Consider the following 20,720-nt stretch of genomic DNA (forward strand, 5'->3'; position numbering starts at 1 on the left):
GTTTTTTTGTTTGTTTGTTTTTTGTTTCAACAATTTCTGGAAAGCTGTTTGGTGACAAAGAGCTACAGATTTTATCCTTTGGCCCAGGAAGTCTCCTAAAATATAAAATAAAATGTAATTTAATGTAGATGTTATAGCTGTGCCATTCTAATATCAGCAAACTCAATGGCATTCAAATTTTGAACATGTAATGCTACTATTAATAAAATAAGTGTGTCATTGTCAACATAAAATAATATAAACTTATTATATCTTGTGTTTTTGAAATGATTAAAATAGTTTAGCATATGAGTAATCGGTTTCTTTTTTATGTAAGGTATACCAAGTCCCTAATTTTAAAAGCATAGACATATTAAGAAAGATGTCTTTCATATACATCTTTTTAAGACTTAAAAAGGAACCTGTGCATTTGGTAAAATATTCAAACTGTATTACAGAATACAATGCATGTTTTCTCTTCCCTGCTCTGATCCCTAGTCTCTCAGTTTCCCTCAAAGCAATATCCTAGATATGTATATAAATACACATGCAACCCTTTTAAAGCATACACTATTTATTATACATACTGTCCTGTACTTTGCTTTTTTTTCACTCAATATGTCTTAAAAGTATATAAGTACTATAGCTCAACCTTGTTCTTTTTAAGTATTCTGTTGCATGTACCATAATTTTTTTAACTTTTTAAAAAGTTTTGATTGCTCTGCTCTGGGTTGTCATAAAGCCTTCTAAGTCACAGCAAAGGCATAAACATACATGGATTTGTGTGTATGTGCACGTGTGTGCTTTGAAGGAATAATACAGGCTTCATTTGTCTTTAGCTGACAAGACTGTCTGCTAAGGGGCTGTTGCTACCTATTCTTCTGTTCCTACAGTGAATTGCTTGCCCCTTGGCACTCTGTGGTGTCAAATGGCATATAGGGCTATTCCACTGCCAGCCCGCTCATCTTCAGCCTGTTCAGTGGTGTGAAAGAACTCTGCCTGCCAGCGTGGCCTGTGGTCTGCAGTGGCAGCTGTACTTTCTTGCAATGCTTAGTGGCCCATCTTCGTGTATTTTTGTGGTTTAGGGCTATGAATGTTCCTTAATTTAACCAAAGATAAGTGTTCCTGTTTCTATTTCTCTGTGTGTGTGTGTGTGTGTGTGTTTTAATTAGCTACAGAAAGATGAGAACAGAGATGTCTTTAATATATTAAAACTAGAAGTATCCAGGAATCAGCTCGGATTATTTTGCATGTTTGAAGAATCAATTTTAAAAATTAGTCTTACATGCTTATATTGCCTTATAGATTAGCATTCATAACTTCACTATTTTTTGGCTCAATTCTAAACTGGTAGCTTTTTTTTTTTTCTTTTCAGTTTCTGAGCAATTGCATGTCACAAGTTAACATAAGATAGAGCTTTCCTACTATATACCTCCCAGCAAAAAACTTTTTTTTTTCCCTTTGAGATGACTGAAACAAAAATGTTTGATTTTCTTACATTTTTGGTATTTTTCATTGATTACCACTTCATCCCATTTTTTGGATGTCAGAGATCTGTTACTTGGTTTTCTTGTTAGAGACCTGTTATTTGGCCTAAAATTACCTTACAAAAATTTTGATTTCCTGAAGCGAGGACTTTCCAGGTGAGGGCCAAATTAGACCCAGCCTTTTCTGGGTTATTTCCAATACATCCAAATTCTTGGAAGTGGAAATTTATATTGTGGTGTATATTGTCTCATGGTTGCCTTCTAGAGAAAGTCAAAGGGTGGTATTTTCTCTGTTACGATGATCTCTAAGTAATTATTTGATATAGTCCCGAATAAGATTTGGCAAACTTTTTCCGTAAAGAGCCAGATGGTAAATATCTTAAGCTTTGTGGGTCATAGTTTCTCTTGCAACTGCTTAACTTTGTCATTGTAGTGCAAACACAGGTGTAGACAATACATAAATAAATTAATATGACTGTGTTCTAGTAAAACTTTAGTTATAAAACAGGTCATGGGTCATATTTGGCTCAAGGACCATAGTTTGCTTATGGTCTATTTTGAGTAGCTTCCTTGAGTAATTGTGTTTTCTGTTTTAGGTTCTGATGCTTATAGATGCCAGCTTTGGGTTTGAAATGGAAACATTTGAGTTTCTAAACATCTGTCAAGTACATGGCTTTCCCAAAATTATGGGCGTTCTCACTCACTTAGATTCCTTCAAGTATAATAAGCAACTGAAGAAGACAAAGAAGCGATTAAAACACAGGTTCTGGACAGAAGTCTACCCGGTAGGAAGAGAATTAATTATTGAGTACTAACACTATAATCTTTAAAAAAATTTAAAAACATCCCCTTCAGGATTCACCTCTGGAGTTTCTTTTATATATATCTGTTCATAGTCCCTGCAATATTTCCTCAGAATAGTCTGTATTTCAGAACTCTTGGTGTATCTCATTTGTCTCTGTAGCCTCCCAGCACCAGGCAACACCTGGCTCTAAGTGTTTTAGATTTGTGATTATTTAATAGGGTTTGTCTGAAGTTTCTCCTAATTACAGGACTAGGAACTGTAGTGCACACGTACAGCCACTCCACCCTCCCCTGCATACTGCTGTGGCCCATTGGCCTTAGAATTTTTTCTGTGCCCAGGAGCCTCACTATCCTCTCTCTACAGTACCCTAGACATATGCCACTGCTTGACTGGAGAGCAGTCTTGAAGCTAAATGTATTTGTAGTTCTGCCTCTGCTAGACCCTAACAAGATGAGTACTGAAAGAAGGCAGAGAAGTTTGGGAAGCATTGATACGTGGTTTGCTAAAAGTCTTCCTTACGATAGCTTCTTATTTACAGGTCTTTATTTTGATGTAGTATTGACAAGAATTTAATTGAAATTTAATTTTTTGCTCTTTTAATGTTTAGGGTGCCAAGCTGTTCTACCTTTCTGGAATGGTACATGGAGAATATCAAAACCAAGAAATTCACAATCTGGGCCGTTTTATTACAGTTATGAAGTTTAGGCCTCTTACATGGCAAACCTCTCATCCTTACATCCTAGCAGACAGGTAAAAAGTACATATAAAGTTTTTGTCTCTGGCCTTTATATTTCAAAGTTACAAAGGTCAGAAAAAGAACAGTAATAGAGCTTATTTTGTGCTTATTTTTGAATAGTGAGGGAGAAATGTAGTTGGTGGAAAATATCTACTTTTTTGTATCATTACCTAAAGATGGTGTGGCGTCAGGAGTAAAGTATGAAATATTTAGAAAAATGTGAGAATTTTGAAGTATTTAAGGCTACATGATATGGGCCTATCCTGCTTTTTCAACCTTAATCTTCAGTGATAACTGTCTTTGGACCATGGTGCTCTAGTCACTCAGATGTGCCCTTGTGCTTTCTGTCCTTTATGATTTTTCCATATTGTTTTCTCAGCCCGTAATCCCTTTCTCTACTTGCCAGAATCCAAGGCACACCAAAGAACCCAAATCAAAGCTTAATCCTCTTCCATAAAGGGTTTTTCTGGATCTGTTTTCATTCTTCCTTAACCTCAGGTGCACGTTATTTCCCATTTCTGGTATCTTACTCACAGAATGTGTATTACATAGAGCCTAAGAGCAGTGCAGTCATGTGTTTGCTTCTTTTCCTCTGGTAGATAGTGAACTGCACTTTCTTATTTCTATATTTCCTATAATTTTCTAAACAACGTGTTCAGTGAACTAGTGGATTTGATCAGTCTTTGACATGTGAAGGGAGGTACAAAAACTTTGACATTCATTTCTGCCATATGATTGGGTTTTATTTTTCTAGGATGGAAGATTTGACAAACCCAGAAGACATTCGAACAAATATCAAGTGTGACCGAAAGGTGTCTCTTTATGGTTATTTAAGAGGAGCACACTTGAAAAATAAAAGCCAAATTCACATGCCAGGTATCTTTTTGTTGTAAAATGTATCAAATTTGTAGAACTCTTGGGATGAGTTACTTCATTTCTCAGGAAAACTGAAAAATGGCCAAACAAGATAGAGCCACATGGCCATAAGTTTTAAGACTAACTCAGCTCTGCCTCAGCTAGCAAAGGTGTTGAGTTGACCAAATCCCCTCTGCTCTGATGATGTTGGTTAGCTAGAGAGGCAGAGTGCCAGTGACAAACAATATCCTTGTATTTGAAGCCTTCCAACTGTGGGCTTTTTTTGTTGAGAGTTGATAACACTTACAGCTGAAGCCATCTTCTTCTGTCTTCTAGGTGTAGGAGATTTTGCTGTGAGTGATGTCAGTTTCCTCCCGGACCCCTGTGCACTTCCCGAGCAACAAAAGAAGCGCTGCTTAAATGAGAAGGAGAAGTTGGTTTATGCACCTCTCTCTGGAGTTGGTGGTGTCCTATATGACAAAGATGCTGTCTATGTCGATCTTGGTGGCAGTCATGGCTTCCAGGAATCGGTAAGAAGAAAATGACAGGAAGTAATGTAGTCAGCTTTTATACACTGAAGCTTTTTATCTTTATTTGTATTTATGGTAAAAGCTACAATGTATATTGTAAATATACAGAATACATAATTGCAGCAACCAGAAAGTAAAAGTCATGTTCTCCATTCTGTTGCCAAGACACACAGGGGACCCTAGGTCTTCTAGTGTGAACATTGCAAGCAGTTTGGTGCTGTACATCCAGTCTCTCTTCATACAAGCATACCTCATTTTATTGTGCTCTGTTTTATTGCATTTCACCAATATTGCTTTTTTTATAAATTGAAGGTTTGTGGCAACCCTATATTGAACAAGTCTATCAGTGCCTTTTTTCCCACAGCATTTGCTCACTTTGTGTCTCTGTGTCACATTATGTTAACTCTCGCAATATTTCAAATGTTTTCATTGTTATTATATTTGTTGGAGTATCTGTCATAAGCGATTATCACTCACTGAAATCTCGATGATTAGCATTTTTAGCAAAGTATTTTTAAATTAAGGTATGTGCATTTTTTTTAGACATAATGCTATTGGACACTTAATAGACTACAGTATAGTATAAACATAACTTTTATATGCACTGGGAAACCAAAAAATTCATTTGACTTGCTTTATTGTGGTGGTTTAGAATCGAACCCACAGTATCTCTGAGGTATGCCTATACAATATCAGTGTGTTTTCCAGCTCTCTTTGGCCTTTCTCTTTTTTTGTTTTTCTCCCTGAACATATGTATATTTATCTAGATTATATTATGTGTATTTAGATTATTACATGTTATATGTAAATACCATGTATTTGTATATGTGTAGATGGTCTTTGTGTCTGTGTGTGAGAGAAGTAATATTTTATTATTATTTTTAAAATATTTATTTATTTTAAAGAGAGAGAGGGCTAGAGAGAGAAAACGAGAGAGAGAGCATAAGCAGTGGGGAGGGGCAGAGGGAGAAGCAGGCTCCACTCCAAGCAGGGAGCCTGATAGAGGGTTTGATCCCAGGACCCCAGGATCCCAGGATTATGACCTGAGCTGAAGATAGACGATTAGCTGACTGAGCCACCAAGGCCCTCATATTTTATTTTCTTCTATTTTTTTAAGTGGGCTCCACACCCAGTATGGAGCCCAACATGGGGCTTGAACTCATAATTCTGAGGTCAAGACCTGAACTGAGATCAAGAGTTGGATGCCTAACTGACTGAGCCACCCAGGGGCCGCATAATATTTCTTATATGGGCTCCAACTTTAAATGCTCTTGCAACTTTTGGGGGACACCTAAGAATCTGTGATTCCATTGTTCCCTGTTAGTATTTGGAGAGCTGCTTTGGTCTTTTTTTTACAACTGTGGTATTTCATTGTCTGGATAAATCTTATTTATTGAATCAACCCTTGGAAGTCTGTGGGGAGGTCACTCCTAGCTTCCCCTGGCTTGAATATTGCTGCAGTTAGCACTCTCAAGCATGCAGTTTTCTCACTGGGAGGGATCTTTCTATGTAGTAAATTCCTTGAAGTGAAAATTTTGAATCAAAGGCAGCAAAAATTTTTTTAAATGAACCCCAGATTTTCATTTTTTTATTCTGCGATGGAATTTTATTGGGCAAGCTAAATGTTTTGTGGAACATTGGCACTTAAGGTTTTTCTGGCTAAGTAGTTAGGTTACCAGGTTGTATACTTCATGAACTTTGGAAAAGTTTAATGAAGACAGAGGTCAATTTTAGACTTTAAGATTTTTTTTTTTTTTTGAGGCAATAAGAAATGTTTTAAGGAACTATATTTAGGATAATTTTGAGAAACTAATTGAAACCAGTATGTCTCTTCAGAATTCTTGTGTGTTCCTCACTTTCCCTTTCTTGGTGGCCTTGACAGGATGAGGTGAGGCCCACCCATGAACTGGTACAGAGTCTCATTTCCACCCATTCCACTATTGATGCCAAGATGGCTTCAAGTAGAGTGACACTTTTTTCTGATTCCAAACCACTGGGGTCAGAGGATATAGATAATCAAGGGTAAGTTTGCCATTTTTTTGTTTTTCATAAGAAAATATATTACAGAAGATTATATCACCTATCATTCTGCCATCAGGACACATTTTGGTGGGATTCATTCCAGGTTTTTTGGGATTTTTTTTTTGTCGATGCTTTGCTTTATATATATATATATGTTTCTGAGGGCTTTTCAGTTATGTGACCTTACATGGAGGTATCCTTGAAATATTATACAGGATTCAGTTTTTGGCAGACCCAGAATATTCCTTAGATATCACAAAATGTTTTCTATAGGTTGCTTTTGGTTTCTTAGGAGACCGAAGGCCATTTGGCTTTCTTTTAGTGGCCGAATACTAGTACAGACAAGAAAGCTTGTTCCGGTAGCTATTGAGAAGCTACGTATCTTGTTTTCTTTAGATTGTGTTGTAGTATGTCCTGGGTCAGTATCCACTAACGTGTAGCTTATTTGAATTATTTTTACTCTTGGTTGGGAATTTGTGTATCTTACACTAATGAGTGTTTTGGTTTTATTTAGTGATTTATATGTGAGTCCCAATAAAAATCAGTCTGAAAATGATTGAAATTATCTAGTTTATAACTTACTATAAATGTATACAAAGGAAAATGTTTTGGAAAAATTTATCTGCTGCCCTCTAATTAGCAGATGGTATAGATCATAGTTAAGTACAGTATTCTTAATATGTTAGCTGGCATTCTTTAACAGGAAACTCTCGCCTCCACCCCTTTATTTTAATACCATTGTTGACTAATTGACTTTTTAAAAATTCCATTTGTTATTATCCCTTTACTAGCATTCTTTCTGATGCCTAGATTGTCCCTTCATTCTGTCTCCTCTGTCCTTTTGGCACTTTCCCATTAGCCTTTGAGCACTTCTGGCTTTCTGACACGAGATGTTCCAGGCTTAATTTTGCATTTTCCTTGCTTTGGATCTGGAATCAGTCATTTAAAGATCATCTGTTTCAAGCTTGGAAATGATCAGTCTTCTAAAAGATTGATCAAGCACTCACTTCCCTTTAGAGCAATTTTTCCCTAATGTTAGACTTTTTGTTTTTTAAAGGTACCTCGTTATTCTCTGTAAGTTTTTTTTTTTTAAGAGTTTATTTATTTATTTGACAGAGAGAGATACAGTGAGAGAGGGAACACAAGCAGAGGGAGGGGGAGAGGGAGAAGCAGGCTTCCCGCTGAGCAGGGAGCCTGATGTGGGGCTCGATCCCAGGACCCTGGGATCATGACCTGAGCCGAAGGCAGACGCTTAACGACTGAGCCACCCAGGCACCCCCTCTATAAGTTCTTTTGAAGAAAGTTGTTAGGGAACTGTGCATGAGTTTGCTTAGTATCTATTCCAGTATTTATCAGATCATCCCTTTCTATGCTATGTTATTTAAAACCATTCCTTGATACTCTGTTTGCATAAGTATTGACTTGCCATGTCTGGAGTAGCCAATTACTGTACAAATTGAGTTATTTTGCATTTACTTGGTAATATAGGCAGTGGATGCCAAAAGAGGAAAAGCAGATGGATTTGAAAACTGGTCGAGTGCGTCGGAAAGCCATTTTTGGAGACGAAGAAGATGAGTCTGGAGATTCTGATGATGAGGATGATGAAGAAATGTCTGAAAGTGAAAGGGTGAACAATAGCTGTAGTGATGACGAAACAGAAGAGGAGGCAGATGCTGAAATCACAGATATGGTGTATGCGACGGGCAAAAGTGTCAAACGGCAGAGACTGGAGGAGATGGAAGACCTTGAGGTGGATTTGCCAGCATTTGCTGACAGTGATGATGACCTTGAGAGGAGCTCAGAGGAAGAAGGAGAAGCAGAGGAAGCCGATGAAAGCAGTGAAGAAGAGGATCCCCCTGCAGGGGAGAGGGATATTTCGGAATCTGAAGTTGTTGGAGATGGTAGTAAAACAGGACTTTTACAAACTAATGGTTTGAGTAACAGTTTGAATCTGGAGAAAGCAGCCCTCACCACTTCAGATTCAGGCCATTGCACAGCTGAAGAAGCATTTGCATCTGAAGATGAAACTGAAGAAAGCTCCTCTCTCAGTACAGAGGAAGAGGATTCAGAAAATGAAGAGGTTATTAGAAAAAAGTTTCCAAAGTCTTCTCAAGTGGCCAGTGGTCAGAGACTGGGGTCAGAGAACTTAATTGATGAGACCAGTGATGTGGAAGACTTACTCAAAGAGGAAGAAGATTACAAGGAAGAAAACAGCTATTCCACAGAAACTTCAGGTATGCTTAAATTTAACGTAACTGTTGTTATAAACTTGGCACTGGAAATGTTCTACAAATAGACTGTCTACTTTTGAGAGCCTGCTGTTTTGGAGATTTTGTTAGCTTTTCAGATACTTCAGTCAAAAAGATTTGAGGATGAATGAGCAGCGAGCTTGAGGCAGAAAGGACAGATAAACACATTTAACCGATGTTGACGTTGGTCCTTTCAGGCGCCCTCAAGTGGAAGGAAGACCTTTCCAGGAAGGCAGCTGAGGCCTTTCTGAGGCAGCAACAAGCAACTCCAAACCTTCGAAAGCTTATTTATGGCACAGGTAAGAGAGCTCTGGTTCAGATCTAGAAGTATTTTAGTTTCTTAGACTGTTTTCTGGAAAGGAGATGAGGAAAATGGTTGGAGGATTTGGGTGGTATTTTGAAATCCATATGATATCCTTGGCTGTCATAGTTTATATGTAGTGGATGTTTTTAATCATCAGCTTATGGGTTTGCCGTAAAATTTTTGGTGAGAATACTCTCCATTATGTGATTTTATATCCTCTATACGAAGTCCTTCAGGACATTTTTTTGGGTAGAATTTAGTGCCAGAAAAGAACAGAGGGGTGCATTTTATATTGTGGTCCCCAGTTACTGTGTGATTAGAACAAGGCCAAAGGAGTGTATGGGATCTAGGAGCATTGAATTGAAGGGTTGGTGTGTACTGGTTTCCATTCAGGTTTTGCCTAAGTACTCTTAGTGAATAGAGACTCAGCAGTGTTCAAGAGAAACTCTTTATGCTAATTAAAAGCTCTGCCTTTAAATACCTTTTCTTTTCATAGCCCCCAGCTTTCTGTCTCCTCACTGAACTCTTTGCTGCTTTCTTGTAGGAGAGCGTAAATCCTCCAGACACACTGAGCAGTAGTTCCCTGGCCTTTTCTCCGTCTGTAGCTGATGTGCTCAGGGACACCACCATACCTACCACAAACAGGGATCTATAGTTCCAGGTCCTTTAGGGTGAAGATTTGTTCTCACTTTTTCATCATGGTGGTCTCTTTAGTGACAGAGGATAATGAAGAAGAAGATGGTGATACCAGGGAAGAACTTGGAGGGTTGTTTCGTGTCAGCCAGCCTTCAAGAGAATGTAAGCATAAGCTTGACTCTTTAGACTGCTCCAGATTTCATGTGGAGGCGCCCCATGATTGGGATTTAGAGGAGGTAAGGCTGAATATGAATCATATGTTTGACTTCTGAGACAATTACGGAATTGTTCTAAAAGAAGATTATGTGATTTCAGTATTTCCTGCCTGTTACTAGCTTTTCATTTCTGTGAGATAATAGGACATTCCCCCAGATATTGGACTGGATCCTAAGCAATAATGTGTTTTGAGTTTAGGCAGACTGTGTGCTTAAGTTATGAAGAAATGGAAAATGTGGATGGTGGTATTGATCTTTATTTTGAAGCATTACATATAAATTTTCATAGATTAGAAATATTTTGTGTTTTATATCTAGGATATACCTCATGTCCCTGAGTTAACATTTATAATTTCTACTATTTGTAAACAAAAAAAATCCATGACGCTGGTGAATTTTTTTCCATTGCTCACCACTCTTTAGTTACACTGGAATTCATTGAGTTCTCAAACTCGCCAGGCTTAATCCCATCTTAGACCTCTTGCCCCTCAGTTTTCTCTTCTGGAGTGTTCTGACGTTCTTAAGGCTGGCTTCTTTTGATCAAATTACTTAATTTAATTCGCTGAGTAGCACTTAAGCACTTTATGAGATTTTATGTAACTTTTTTTTTGCAGTAAAACATACAAATTATAGAAAACCACATAAAAACAACTGTTTAAGTTCATGGATTACTAGGTGAGGACCCCTGTAACCACCGTGTGTCCGTCCCAGTCATAGTCCTGTCCTCCCTGCGGAAGGAACCAGGACTCTTATGGTAATCATTTCCTACTTTTCTTCATAATGTCATCTTCCAAGTTTGTACTGTAGGTTAGTTTTATCAGATTTTTGGGGGGTTATTTTTCACTATGCCTTTTCAGTCTCTTAATCTACAGTCCCCTCCATCCATCTCTTTTTTTTTCCCCTTATATTTTATTTGTTTAAGAAGCTAAGTGTTTGATGTTTAGAGTTTCTCATGTTCTGGTTTTTGTGCATTGCATTGCATCCTTATGTGCAGTGTATCAGGCTCCTGTCTTCTGTATTTCCTGTAAAATGGTGTAGAGCAATGCCAACAGAACCGTCTGTGATGATGGAAATGAGCTATAGATCGTTGAGCTGTCCAGTGTGGCCAGTTGTGTCTGTTGAGTACTTTAAGTGTAGCTAGTGAGACAGAAAAACTAAATTTTTAATTTTATTTTAGTTTTATTTAATCTTAATTCATTAGAATTTAAATAACCATGTGGTTGTAGCTACCCTATGGACAGGACATCTAGAAATTTGGTTAGATTTAGGTTTGATTTTTATTTGGGAAGACTGCTTCCTAGATGGTGGTGTTTGTTCATTAGGAGGCACATAAAATCATCTTACAATGTTAAGATCTGTTGATTCTCAATGCCTAGATCCATTAACTTATCAAGGTTATAAAATGGTGAGATTCTGTTCAAATTGTTCTTTATTTATTATCTGGAATACTTATAAAGAGAAACTTCCCCTCATCTACTATTTGGTTATGCAGTTCCATATAAGCAGGATAAATACTTGATTCTTTTTGTTAGTTTTCAGAATGAGTCTCCAGATGTGACTTTTTTTTTTTTAGGTATCATTTTGAACTCACAGAATTTAATGTTGAGTGTTTCCTTCCACTGAACTTGTTATCCTTATGGATACTCATATTATCCCATTTCTGGCCATTTCCGTCTCTTTAAGTTGGTTCCTAAATTCTTTTGATGTGATCCTGTTAGTTTTTGATTGCTTCTTTGCCATCAAATATGATGAGGTATTCCAGGATTGTCTACATTTCTGATGCCAGACTTGGAAGCAGACATAAGAAGTCCTGATATCTTTTAGTACAAAATGGTATTTCAGCATCAAAATCTAGGCATAGGAATACGCACTGCTGTGGATTGGTCATTGTTTCTAGGCCTTTCAGTGACCAGAGCTAGAATTCATACAGTTATTTCCAATTCAGATTCAGAATCACAGAGTTCTTATTTAACCTCTTTTATTTTACATTTGTATCTCTGTTTTTCCACTGGGGAATTAATTCTGTTTGACTCTGAAGATGATGAAATTAGAAAAGTGTATAATCACTCATTTGCTTTACCCCACTTATGTACATAATAGTGTCAGAATAACATTACACATTGTTACTATTAATATGACTACTGAAAACAGTTTTTTTCCCTCATACGTTCCCCCATTCCTCTTTTCAAAAGTGGCTACACAGGTTTACATTCCCACCAGCAGTGTATGAGGCTTCTGATTTCTCTACATACTCACCAACACTAGTTGTTACCTTTTTTAAAATTGTTATTATGATAACCGTTCTGTTGGTGTGAAGTAGTATCTCTATTGTAGTTTTGATTTGCCTTTCTCTGACAGCTAATGATATTGGGCATCTTTTCATGTGCTTACTGGCCATTTGAAGAAATATCTATTCATATGGTTTGCCCATTTTAAAAATTGTGGTTTTGTTTTTTTTTGTCATTGAGTTTTAAGAGTTGTTTATATATTCAGTTTGTCAGATGCATGATTTACAAATATTTTCTCCCGTTCTGTAGGTTGTCTTTTCTGTCCCTTTAAAGTACAAAATTAAAAAATTTTTTTTAAAGATTTTATTTATTTATTAGAGAGAGAGCACATGAGAGAGAGCACAAGTGGGATGGGGGGGCTAGAGGGGCAGAGGGAGAAGGATAGGCAGGCTGCCTGCTGAGGGAGCCTGATGTGGGGCTTGATCCCGGGACCCTGGCATCATGACCTGAGCCGAAGGCCAACGTTTAACCAACTGAGCCACCCGGGCGCCCCAACAAAGTTCTAAATTTTAATGAGGTTTAACTTATTTATATATCTGTTGTTTCTGTGTTTGGTATCATATCTAAGAAACCATTGCCAAATCTGAGATCATGAAGCTTCATTCCTATGTTTCATCTAATAATTTTATAGTTTAGTTCTTATATTTAGGTCATTGATCCATTTCAAGTTAATTTTAGTATTTGATGTGAGATAAGTTCAACTTCATTCTTTTGCCTGTAGATACCCAGTTGTCCTAGCACCATTTGTTGAAAAGGCTATTCTTTTCCCATTGCCTTGTCTTGACACCCTGAATGAAAATCACTTGACCATAGATACATGGGTTTATTTATGGACTCTTAATTGTATTTCACTAACTTATGTCTTTCTTTATGCTAATACCTTACTGTTTGATTACTGTTGCTTTGTAGTAAGTTTTGAAATTGGAAAATGTGAGTCCTCCAGCTTTGTTCTTCTCTTTTAAGATTGTTTTACCTATCTGGATCCCTTGGGTTTTCTATATTGTAGGACCAGCTTTTTCTTTTCTTTTTTTTTTTTTTTAAAGATTTTATTTATTTATTCGACAGAGATAGAGACAGCCAGTGAGAGAGGGAACACAAGCAGGGGGAGTGGGAGAGGAAGAAGCAGGCTCATAGCAGAGGAGCCTGATGTGGGGCTCGATCCCGGAACCCCAGGATCACGCCCCGAGCCAAAGGCAGACGCTTTAACCGCTGTGCCACCCAGGCGCCCCAGCTTTTTCATTTCTCCAAAGAAGCCAGTTGAGATTTTAGTAGGGATTGTGTTGAATCTGTAGATCACTTGGGATCACTTCGGATCTTAACAAGATTAAGTCTTCTGTTCCATTAACATGGCATGCCTTTCCATTTATTTAGATCTTTAATATCTTCAAGAACATTTTGTAGTTATCAGAGTATAAGCTTTGCACTTCTTTTATTGAATTTATTCCTAGTATTTTATAGTTTTCAGAGCCATTGTAAAAGGAGCTATTTTCTCAATTTCATATTTGAATCCAAATATTCATTGTTAGTGTATAGAAATAAAATTTATTGTTGTATATTGATCTAGTATTTTGCAACCTCACTAAACTCATTTATTCTGAAAGTTTTTCAGTGGATCCCTAGGATTTTCTATATATAAGACCATATCATTTATAAGTAGAGGTAGTTTTCCTTTCTAAACTAGATGCCTTTATTTCAATTTCTTGCCTAATTGTCCTAGCTAGAACGTCTAGCACAGTGTTGAATAGAAGTGGTGAGAGGAGACAGCCTTATCTTACTCCTGATCTTGGGGGGAAGTTCTCAATTTTAACCATTTAGTATGATGCTAGCTGTGGGTTTTTTATGGACACTATTTATCAGGTTGAGGAAGTTCCCTTCCCTCTTGTGTTTTTATCACGGAGGGTCTATTTTTTAATTTTTTGGTCTTTGGTTCCCCTAGGTCAGTTGTTAATCTTCGTAAAAGTGCGGATTTTCTTCTAACAGTTTGCCATCCTTCAGTGCCTACGAAGCTTCTTGGCATAGAGCAGATATTCAGTAAATATTTAGGGAGTGATTATAGACATGAAGAAATGAGTGAATGAACAGATTTGCTTTTGCATCCATTGTAATCATGCTAGCCTCAAAGCTGCTCTTTGAGAGTGAGGTTTTATATGAAAAACACGATTCATGACCAAAATGTGATTGAGGTGAAAGCCAGGACCTATCTGAAGATTTCTGTAAGTGTGCTTTTAAAGCCTTGTCAGTGAATGACATGTGCTGTCTTAGGTCAGTTTCCCTAGGAAAGAGATTCTGAAACAGTTGGGTACAAGGTTTTACTCTGTATTTAAGAGGGGCACCCAGCATCTGCTACATGTATATACTAGATGATCTAGCAGGTCTGAGATTGGGAACCTTGTCAGTACTTTCTGCCCTATTGTGCTTATCCAGGACATTTAGCCTTTGTCAGAATATTATCATTGGTCAAGTAATTATATTTTCAAGTAGCCACAATAAGTCTGGATTAACAAACAGTAAAACCAACTTTCTTTTTTTTTTTTTAATGATTTTTTATTATATTATGTTAGTCACCATACAGTACATCCCCGGTTTCCGATGTAAGGCTCGATGATTCATTAGTTGTGTATAACACCCAGTGCACCATGTAATACGTGCCCTCCTTACTACCCATCACCGGTCTATCCCATTCCCCCACCCTCCTCCCCTCTGAAGTCCTCAGTTTGTTTCTCATAGTCCATAGTCTCTCATGTTTCATTCCCCCTTCTGATTACCCCCCCTTTCTTTATCCCTTTCTTCCCCTACCGATCATCCTAGTTCTTATGTTCCATAGATGAGAGAAATCATATGATAGTTGTCTTTCTCTGCTTGACTTATTTCACTTAGCATTATCTCCTCCAGTGCTGTCCATGTTGTAGCAAATGTTGAGAACTCGTTCTTTCTGATAGCTGAGTAATATTCCATCGTATATATGGACCACAACTTCTTAATCCAGTCATCTGTTGAAGGGCATCTCGGCTCCTTCCACAATTTAGCTATTGTGGACATCGCTGCTATGAACATTGGGGTGCATATGGCCCTTCTCTTCACTACGTCTGTATCTTTGGGGTAAATACCCAGTAGTGCAATGGCTGGGTCATAGGGTAGCTCAATTTTTAACTTTTTAAGGGACCTCCACACTGTTTTCCAGAGTGGCTGTACCAACTTGCATTCCCACCAACAATGTAGGAGGGATCCCCTTTCTCCACATCCTCTCCAACAATTGTTGTTTCTTGCCTTGTCTATTTTTGCCATTCTAACTGGCGTAAGGTGGTATCTCAGTGTGGTTTTGATTTGAATTTCCTTGATGGCTAATGATTTTGAACATTTTTTCATGTGTCTGTTAGCCATTTGTATGTCTTCATTGGAAAAGTGTCTGTTCATATCTTCTGCCCATTTTTTGATTTGTTTATTTGTTTCTCGTGTATTGAGTTTGAGAAGTTCTTTGTAGATCTTGGATACCAGTCCTTTATCTGTAGTGTCATTTGCAAATATATTCTCCCATTCCGTGGGCTGCCTCTTAGTTTTTCTGACTGTTTCCTTGGCTGTGCAGAAACTTTTAATCTTGATGAAGTCCCATAAATTCATTTTATCTTTTGTTTCTCTTGCCTTTGGGGATGTGTCATGAAAAAGGTTGCTTTGGCCGATGTCGTAGAGGTTGTTGCCTATGTTCTCCTCTAGAATTTTGATGGATTCCTGTCTCACATCGAGGTCTTTCATCCATTTGGAGTTTATTTTTGTGTATGGTGTGAGATAGTGGTCAAGTTTCATTCTCTTGCATGTAGCTGTCCAATTTTCCCAGCACCATTTATTGAGGAGACTGTCTTTTTCCCACCGGATGTTTTTTCCTGCTTTATCAAATATTAGTTGCCCAAAGAGCCGAGGGTCCATTTCTGGGCTCTCTATTCTGTTCCATTGGTCTATGTGTCTGTTTTTGTGCCAGTACCATGCTGTTTTTGTGATCACAGCTTTGTAGTACAGCTCAAAATCCGGCATTGTGATGCCCCCAGCTTTGTTTTTCCTTTTCAACAGTTCCTTGGAGATTCGGGGCCTTTTCTGTTTCCAGTAGATTGCTCTGGGTAGCATGGACATTTTAACTATGTTAATTCTTCCGATCCATGAGCATGGAATATCTTTCCATCTTTTTATGTCTTCCTCAATGTCTTTCAAGAGTGATTTATAGTTTCTAGAATATAGGTCCTTTACGTCTCTGTAAAACCAACTTTCTAAATGCTCTCTAACTGCATTGCTTTAGAAATACTAATAATCTTTGAAAATCAGTTGCTTTAGTAAATATCTGTTTGTTTACTTATAAGGTCAGTGAGCTAATAGTACCTCCCCATCTACTCCTTAATATTATGACATTAAAGTTTTTATCTCTATGATTTTACTATCAACATTAAAGATTAATATATCTTGTATGTCTACTTGGAATGAGAATTTCCAAAAAAAAAAAGTGTCTTGAAAAGTATTTAAAGGTAAGTTGTCACCTACTACTGTTCTTAATTTCAATTGTTTTGTTGAGTGAGTGGAGCATGTCAACTAAGTGCTGGTTTTTCTGTGTAAGGTTATGAACAGTATCAGAGATTGCTTTGTGACTGGGAAGTGGGAAGAGGATAAAGATGCAGCCAAGATTTTAGCAGAAGATGGTAAGTAAAGTGCCATATTTTTCAGAGTAGACTGTCTTCTCTATATTTTATTCCATGTCTTTAAAAGTTGGAAGTAATAGGCAAATGTGAAATGCTTTGGAGAACGCTGACAGGGGGAGTTTATGGGTAATATTCTGGTTCTTCTTTTTATGATGATCTTATTTTCTTCCCCCAGTTAACTGACTTATTAGATATGGACCTTAAAGAAAAGTGGGAGGCTTTCCATAAATTTTACCATGTGCTTGTTAAAAATGGATTTTTGTGTGTGTGAAAAATAAACTCAAGTAACGTATTTTTCTTTTTAATAATGAAGGTAGTGTACATTGTAGAGCATCTAGAATAAAAAGTCATATCATAACCTCCACCATCTGTTAAAAAACTTTTGTTAAGTTTTTGAGGTTATTTACTTCTAGTCATTTATAGATTTTTAAAATTTCTAGTTATAATCTTACTTTATATAAATTGCATCATTAAATTTTTTCAGAGGTCTCATTTTTACGATTTATTTCTATCATATCCTAATTCAATTCACAGTTTCTCATTTAAGCAATTTACCTTTTCCATATTATAAATAACTGCACTGGAGCACCTTGAAATAACTCTTGGATCACATTTTTTATTTTCATAAGTTAGATTCATAAAACTTGGAATTGTTGAGTCATTTTTATGAACCACAACTGCCAAAAGGTTTTTCAGAAAGTCGTTCTTATTTATGTGCCCATAAGCCGTGTATCTTAGTACTTACATTTTACTGCTTTCATTCAATATTGAATACTACCCATAAAAAAATGTTATTTTTGGCAATTTGATAAATGAAAATATTCTTCTTATATTTATAACTGGCATTCCTTTGATTATTAATAAGTGAGAATATTTAAGGTATGTTGCCTATGGCATTTCTTTGCTGAATTCTTTGTGTTCTTTGCTCATTTTTCTAATGAGATATTAATGTGTTTTTTTACTGATTTGAAAGGATATTTATCCTCCTTCATTGGTTGCAAATATTTTTCTGCTTTTAGCCATTCATCTGCTTTCTGTCACTATAGAGTAGTTTGTGCCCTCTAGAATTTTATATAAGTGGAATCACACAGTATGTACTCTTTTCTAACTTCTACTCAGCATAAGTATTTTGGGATAGTCCATCCTGTTACATCTTCGTCTCTTTTTATTACTGAATAGTTGATTTCTTTTATTAGTGAGTAGTATTCCCTTGTATGATGCACTGCAGTTTATCTGTTCACCCGTTGGTGACATATAGGTTATTTCTGGATTTTGGCTATTGCAAATAAAGCTACTGTGAACATTCTTGTACAAGTTTTTATTTGAACAACTGCTTTCATTTCTGTTGGTTCCATACCTCAGAGTGGGCTAAATGGATCATGTGGTAGATGTTATGTTTAATTTTTTAAGAAATAGCCTAATTGTTTTCCTAAGTGGTTGTACCATTTTGTATTGCCATTAGCACTTAATGAGATTTCCAGTTATTACACGTCCTTGCCAATACTTGATATGGTCAGTCATTTTAGTTTTAGACAGTCTTTAGGTATGGAATGATATCTCATGGTTTTAATGTGTATTTTCCTAATAACTAATGATATTGAGCATTTTTGTGTGCTATATTCCATCTGTTTCTTTGGTGAAGTGTCTGTCAAATCTCTTGTCTAGTATTTTAATCTATTTAATTTACTTAAGTCCTTTATCAGTTGTGATTTTAATTATTTTTGCCCAGTGTGTGGTTTGTCTTTTCATATTTTTAATAGTGTCTTTTGTACAGCAAAAGTTTTTAATTTTGTTGAAGGGCAATTTTTTTTAATGGACTATGCTTTTGACAGTGTATCAAGAAATCTTTGCCCCATCCAAGGTAATGAAGATTTTCTCATGTATTTTCTTCTATGACTCTTAAGGTTTAGGTTTACATTTAGGTATGTAATCCATTTTGAGTTAATTTTTTATGTGGTATTAGGTATGGGTCAAAGGTTTCTGGTTTTTTTTTTTTCTTTTTTTCTTTTTTTTTTTTGCTTGTGGATATCCACTTTCTCCAGTGCTATTTGTTAAAAAGACTATCCTTTACTCACACTGAATTGCCTTTCATTGGTTGACCACATATGGGCGAGTATTTCTGGATTCTATTCTGTTCCATTCATATATTTGTTTTGTTTTATTTTATTTTATTAAAGATTTTACTTATTTTTTTGAGAGAGAGAGAGCACGAGAGAGGGAGCAGAAGAAGAGGGGAAGAGAGAATCCCAAGCAGGCTCCGTACTGAGTGTAGAGCCTGACACAGGGCTGGTTCCCAGGACCATGAGCCAAAGATCATGGCCTGAGCCAATATCAAGAGTCAGGTGCTTAACCAACTGAGCCATCCAGGTGCCCCTATATTTGTTTATTTTTATATCAATATTGTACTGTCTTGATTAACAATAGCTTTATAATTAATCTTAAAATTAAGTAGTTTATGTCTTCAAACTTTATTCTTTTTCCAAAGTTGTTTTGGCTGTTTTGGGTCCTTTGCACTTTCATATGTTTTAAAATCAGCTTGCCGATTCCTACCCAAAAAAGCCCCCTGCTGTTTTGATTAGGATTTCATGGAATTAGTGAAACAGTTTTGGGGAAATTGACATTTTAACAATACTGAATTTTCTGATTTGTGAACATAGTACGTCTCTCCATTTATTTTGTTTTTAAATATCTCTCAGCAGTGTTTTCAGGATACAGTTCTTACTTATCTCTTAACAAATGTGTCCCTAAGTATTTCATATTGTCATTAATATTTAAATGAGATTTTAATTTCAGTTGGCATTTGTTTGTTGTTAATATATAGAAACACAGTTGATTTTTGTATATTAATCTTCTATGATGCAACCTTGCCAAATCACTCATTAGTTATACACAGCTTTTTTTGTATATTTCATAGAATTTTCTGCGAAGACATCATGTATGATCTGTGATTAAAGACAGTTTTACTAAAAAATAAATAAAGACCGTTTTACTTTTTTCTTTTCTATCTGGATGACTTATTATTTTTCTTGCCTTGACACAGGCTTAAAACTTCCAGTGCAGTGTTGGTTAGAACTCAAAGTAGACATCCTTGGGGCGCCTGGGTGGCACAGCGGTTAAGCGTCTGCCTTCGGCTCAGGGCGTGATCCCGGCGTTCTGGGATCGAGTCCCACATCGGGCTCCTCGGCTAGGAGCCTGCTTCTTCCTCTCCCACTCCCCCTGCTTGTGTTCCCTCTCTCGCTGGCTGTCTCTATCTCTGTCGAATAAATAAATAAAATCTTTAAAAAAAAAAAAAAACAAAAAAAAACAAAGTAGACATCCTTGCTTTGTCCTGATTTTGCTTATTTTTCCATGTGAACTTCAGAATCATCTTTTCTATTTCCAAAAGAAAAGTTGGTAGTGTTTTTTCTCTAATAAACTTCCTGTTTTGAGATAATTGTAGACTGAATTAAATTGACATGCATGTGTGAGAACTAATACGGAGAGGTCTCTTCTATATTGTTCTGTGTCCTGTATAGTACAACACCACAACTTTTATATTAATGTTGATACCATCCACTGATCTTTTTTTTTTTTTTTTTAGATTTTATTTATTTATTTGACAGAGATAGAGACAGCCAGCGAGAGAGGGAACACAAGCAGGGGGAGTGGGAGAGGAAGAAGCAGGCTCATAGCAGAGGAGCCCGATGTGGAGCTCGATCCTATAACGCCGGGATCACGCCCTGAGCCGAAGGCAGACGCTTAACCGCTGTGCCACCCAGGCGCCCCCACTGATCTTATGTAGATTTCCTGTTTTACTTGTGTTCATATGTTTTGTCTGTGTGTATTTGGTTCTATGCTATTTTATCACGTGTAGGTTTATGTATCTGCAAGCAGTTACAATACAGAACATTTCCATCACCATAGGATACCTCGTATTGCTCTTTTTTAAACACATT

General features: G+C 36.8%; 1 protein-coding gene across 1 annotated transcript in view; it reads left to right on the forward strand.

Annotated features, from left to right (window-relative positions):
- Positions 1-20,720, forward strand: part of BMS1 (BMS1 ribosome biogenesis factor) — a 47,221-nt gene that overhangs the window by 6,627 nt on the left and 19,874 nt on the right. The window contains exons 5-13 of the mRNA XM_008696225.2: positions 2,063-2,251; positions 2,879-3,021; positions 3,762-3,883; positions 4,199-4,392; positions 6,275-6,414; positions 7,903-8,648; positions 8,861-8,962; positions 9,682-9,839; positions 16,704-16,785. Coding sequence (XP_008694447.1) covers positions 2,063-2,251; positions 2,879-3,021; positions 3,762-3,883; positions 4,199-4,392; positions 6,275-6,414; positions 7,903-8,648; positions 8,861-8,962; positions 9,682-9,839; positions 16,704-16,785 — 1,876 coding nt within the window. The remainder of the gene's footprint in view (positions 1-2,062; positions 2,252-2,878; positions 3,022-3,761; positions 3,884-4,198; positions 4,393-6,274; positions 6,415-7,902; positions 8,649-8,860; positions 8,963-9,681; positions 9,840-16,703; positions 16,786-20,720) is intronic.

This window comes from Ursus maritimus, unplaced genomic scaffold (genome assembly GCF_017311325.1).
Source record: "Ursus maritimus isolate PB19 unplaced genomic scaffold, ASM1731132v1 scaffold_7, whole genome shotgun sequence".
NCBI classification, from domain to species: Eukaryota; Metazoa; Chordata; class Mammalia; order Carnivora; family Ursidae; genus Ursus; species Ursus maritimus.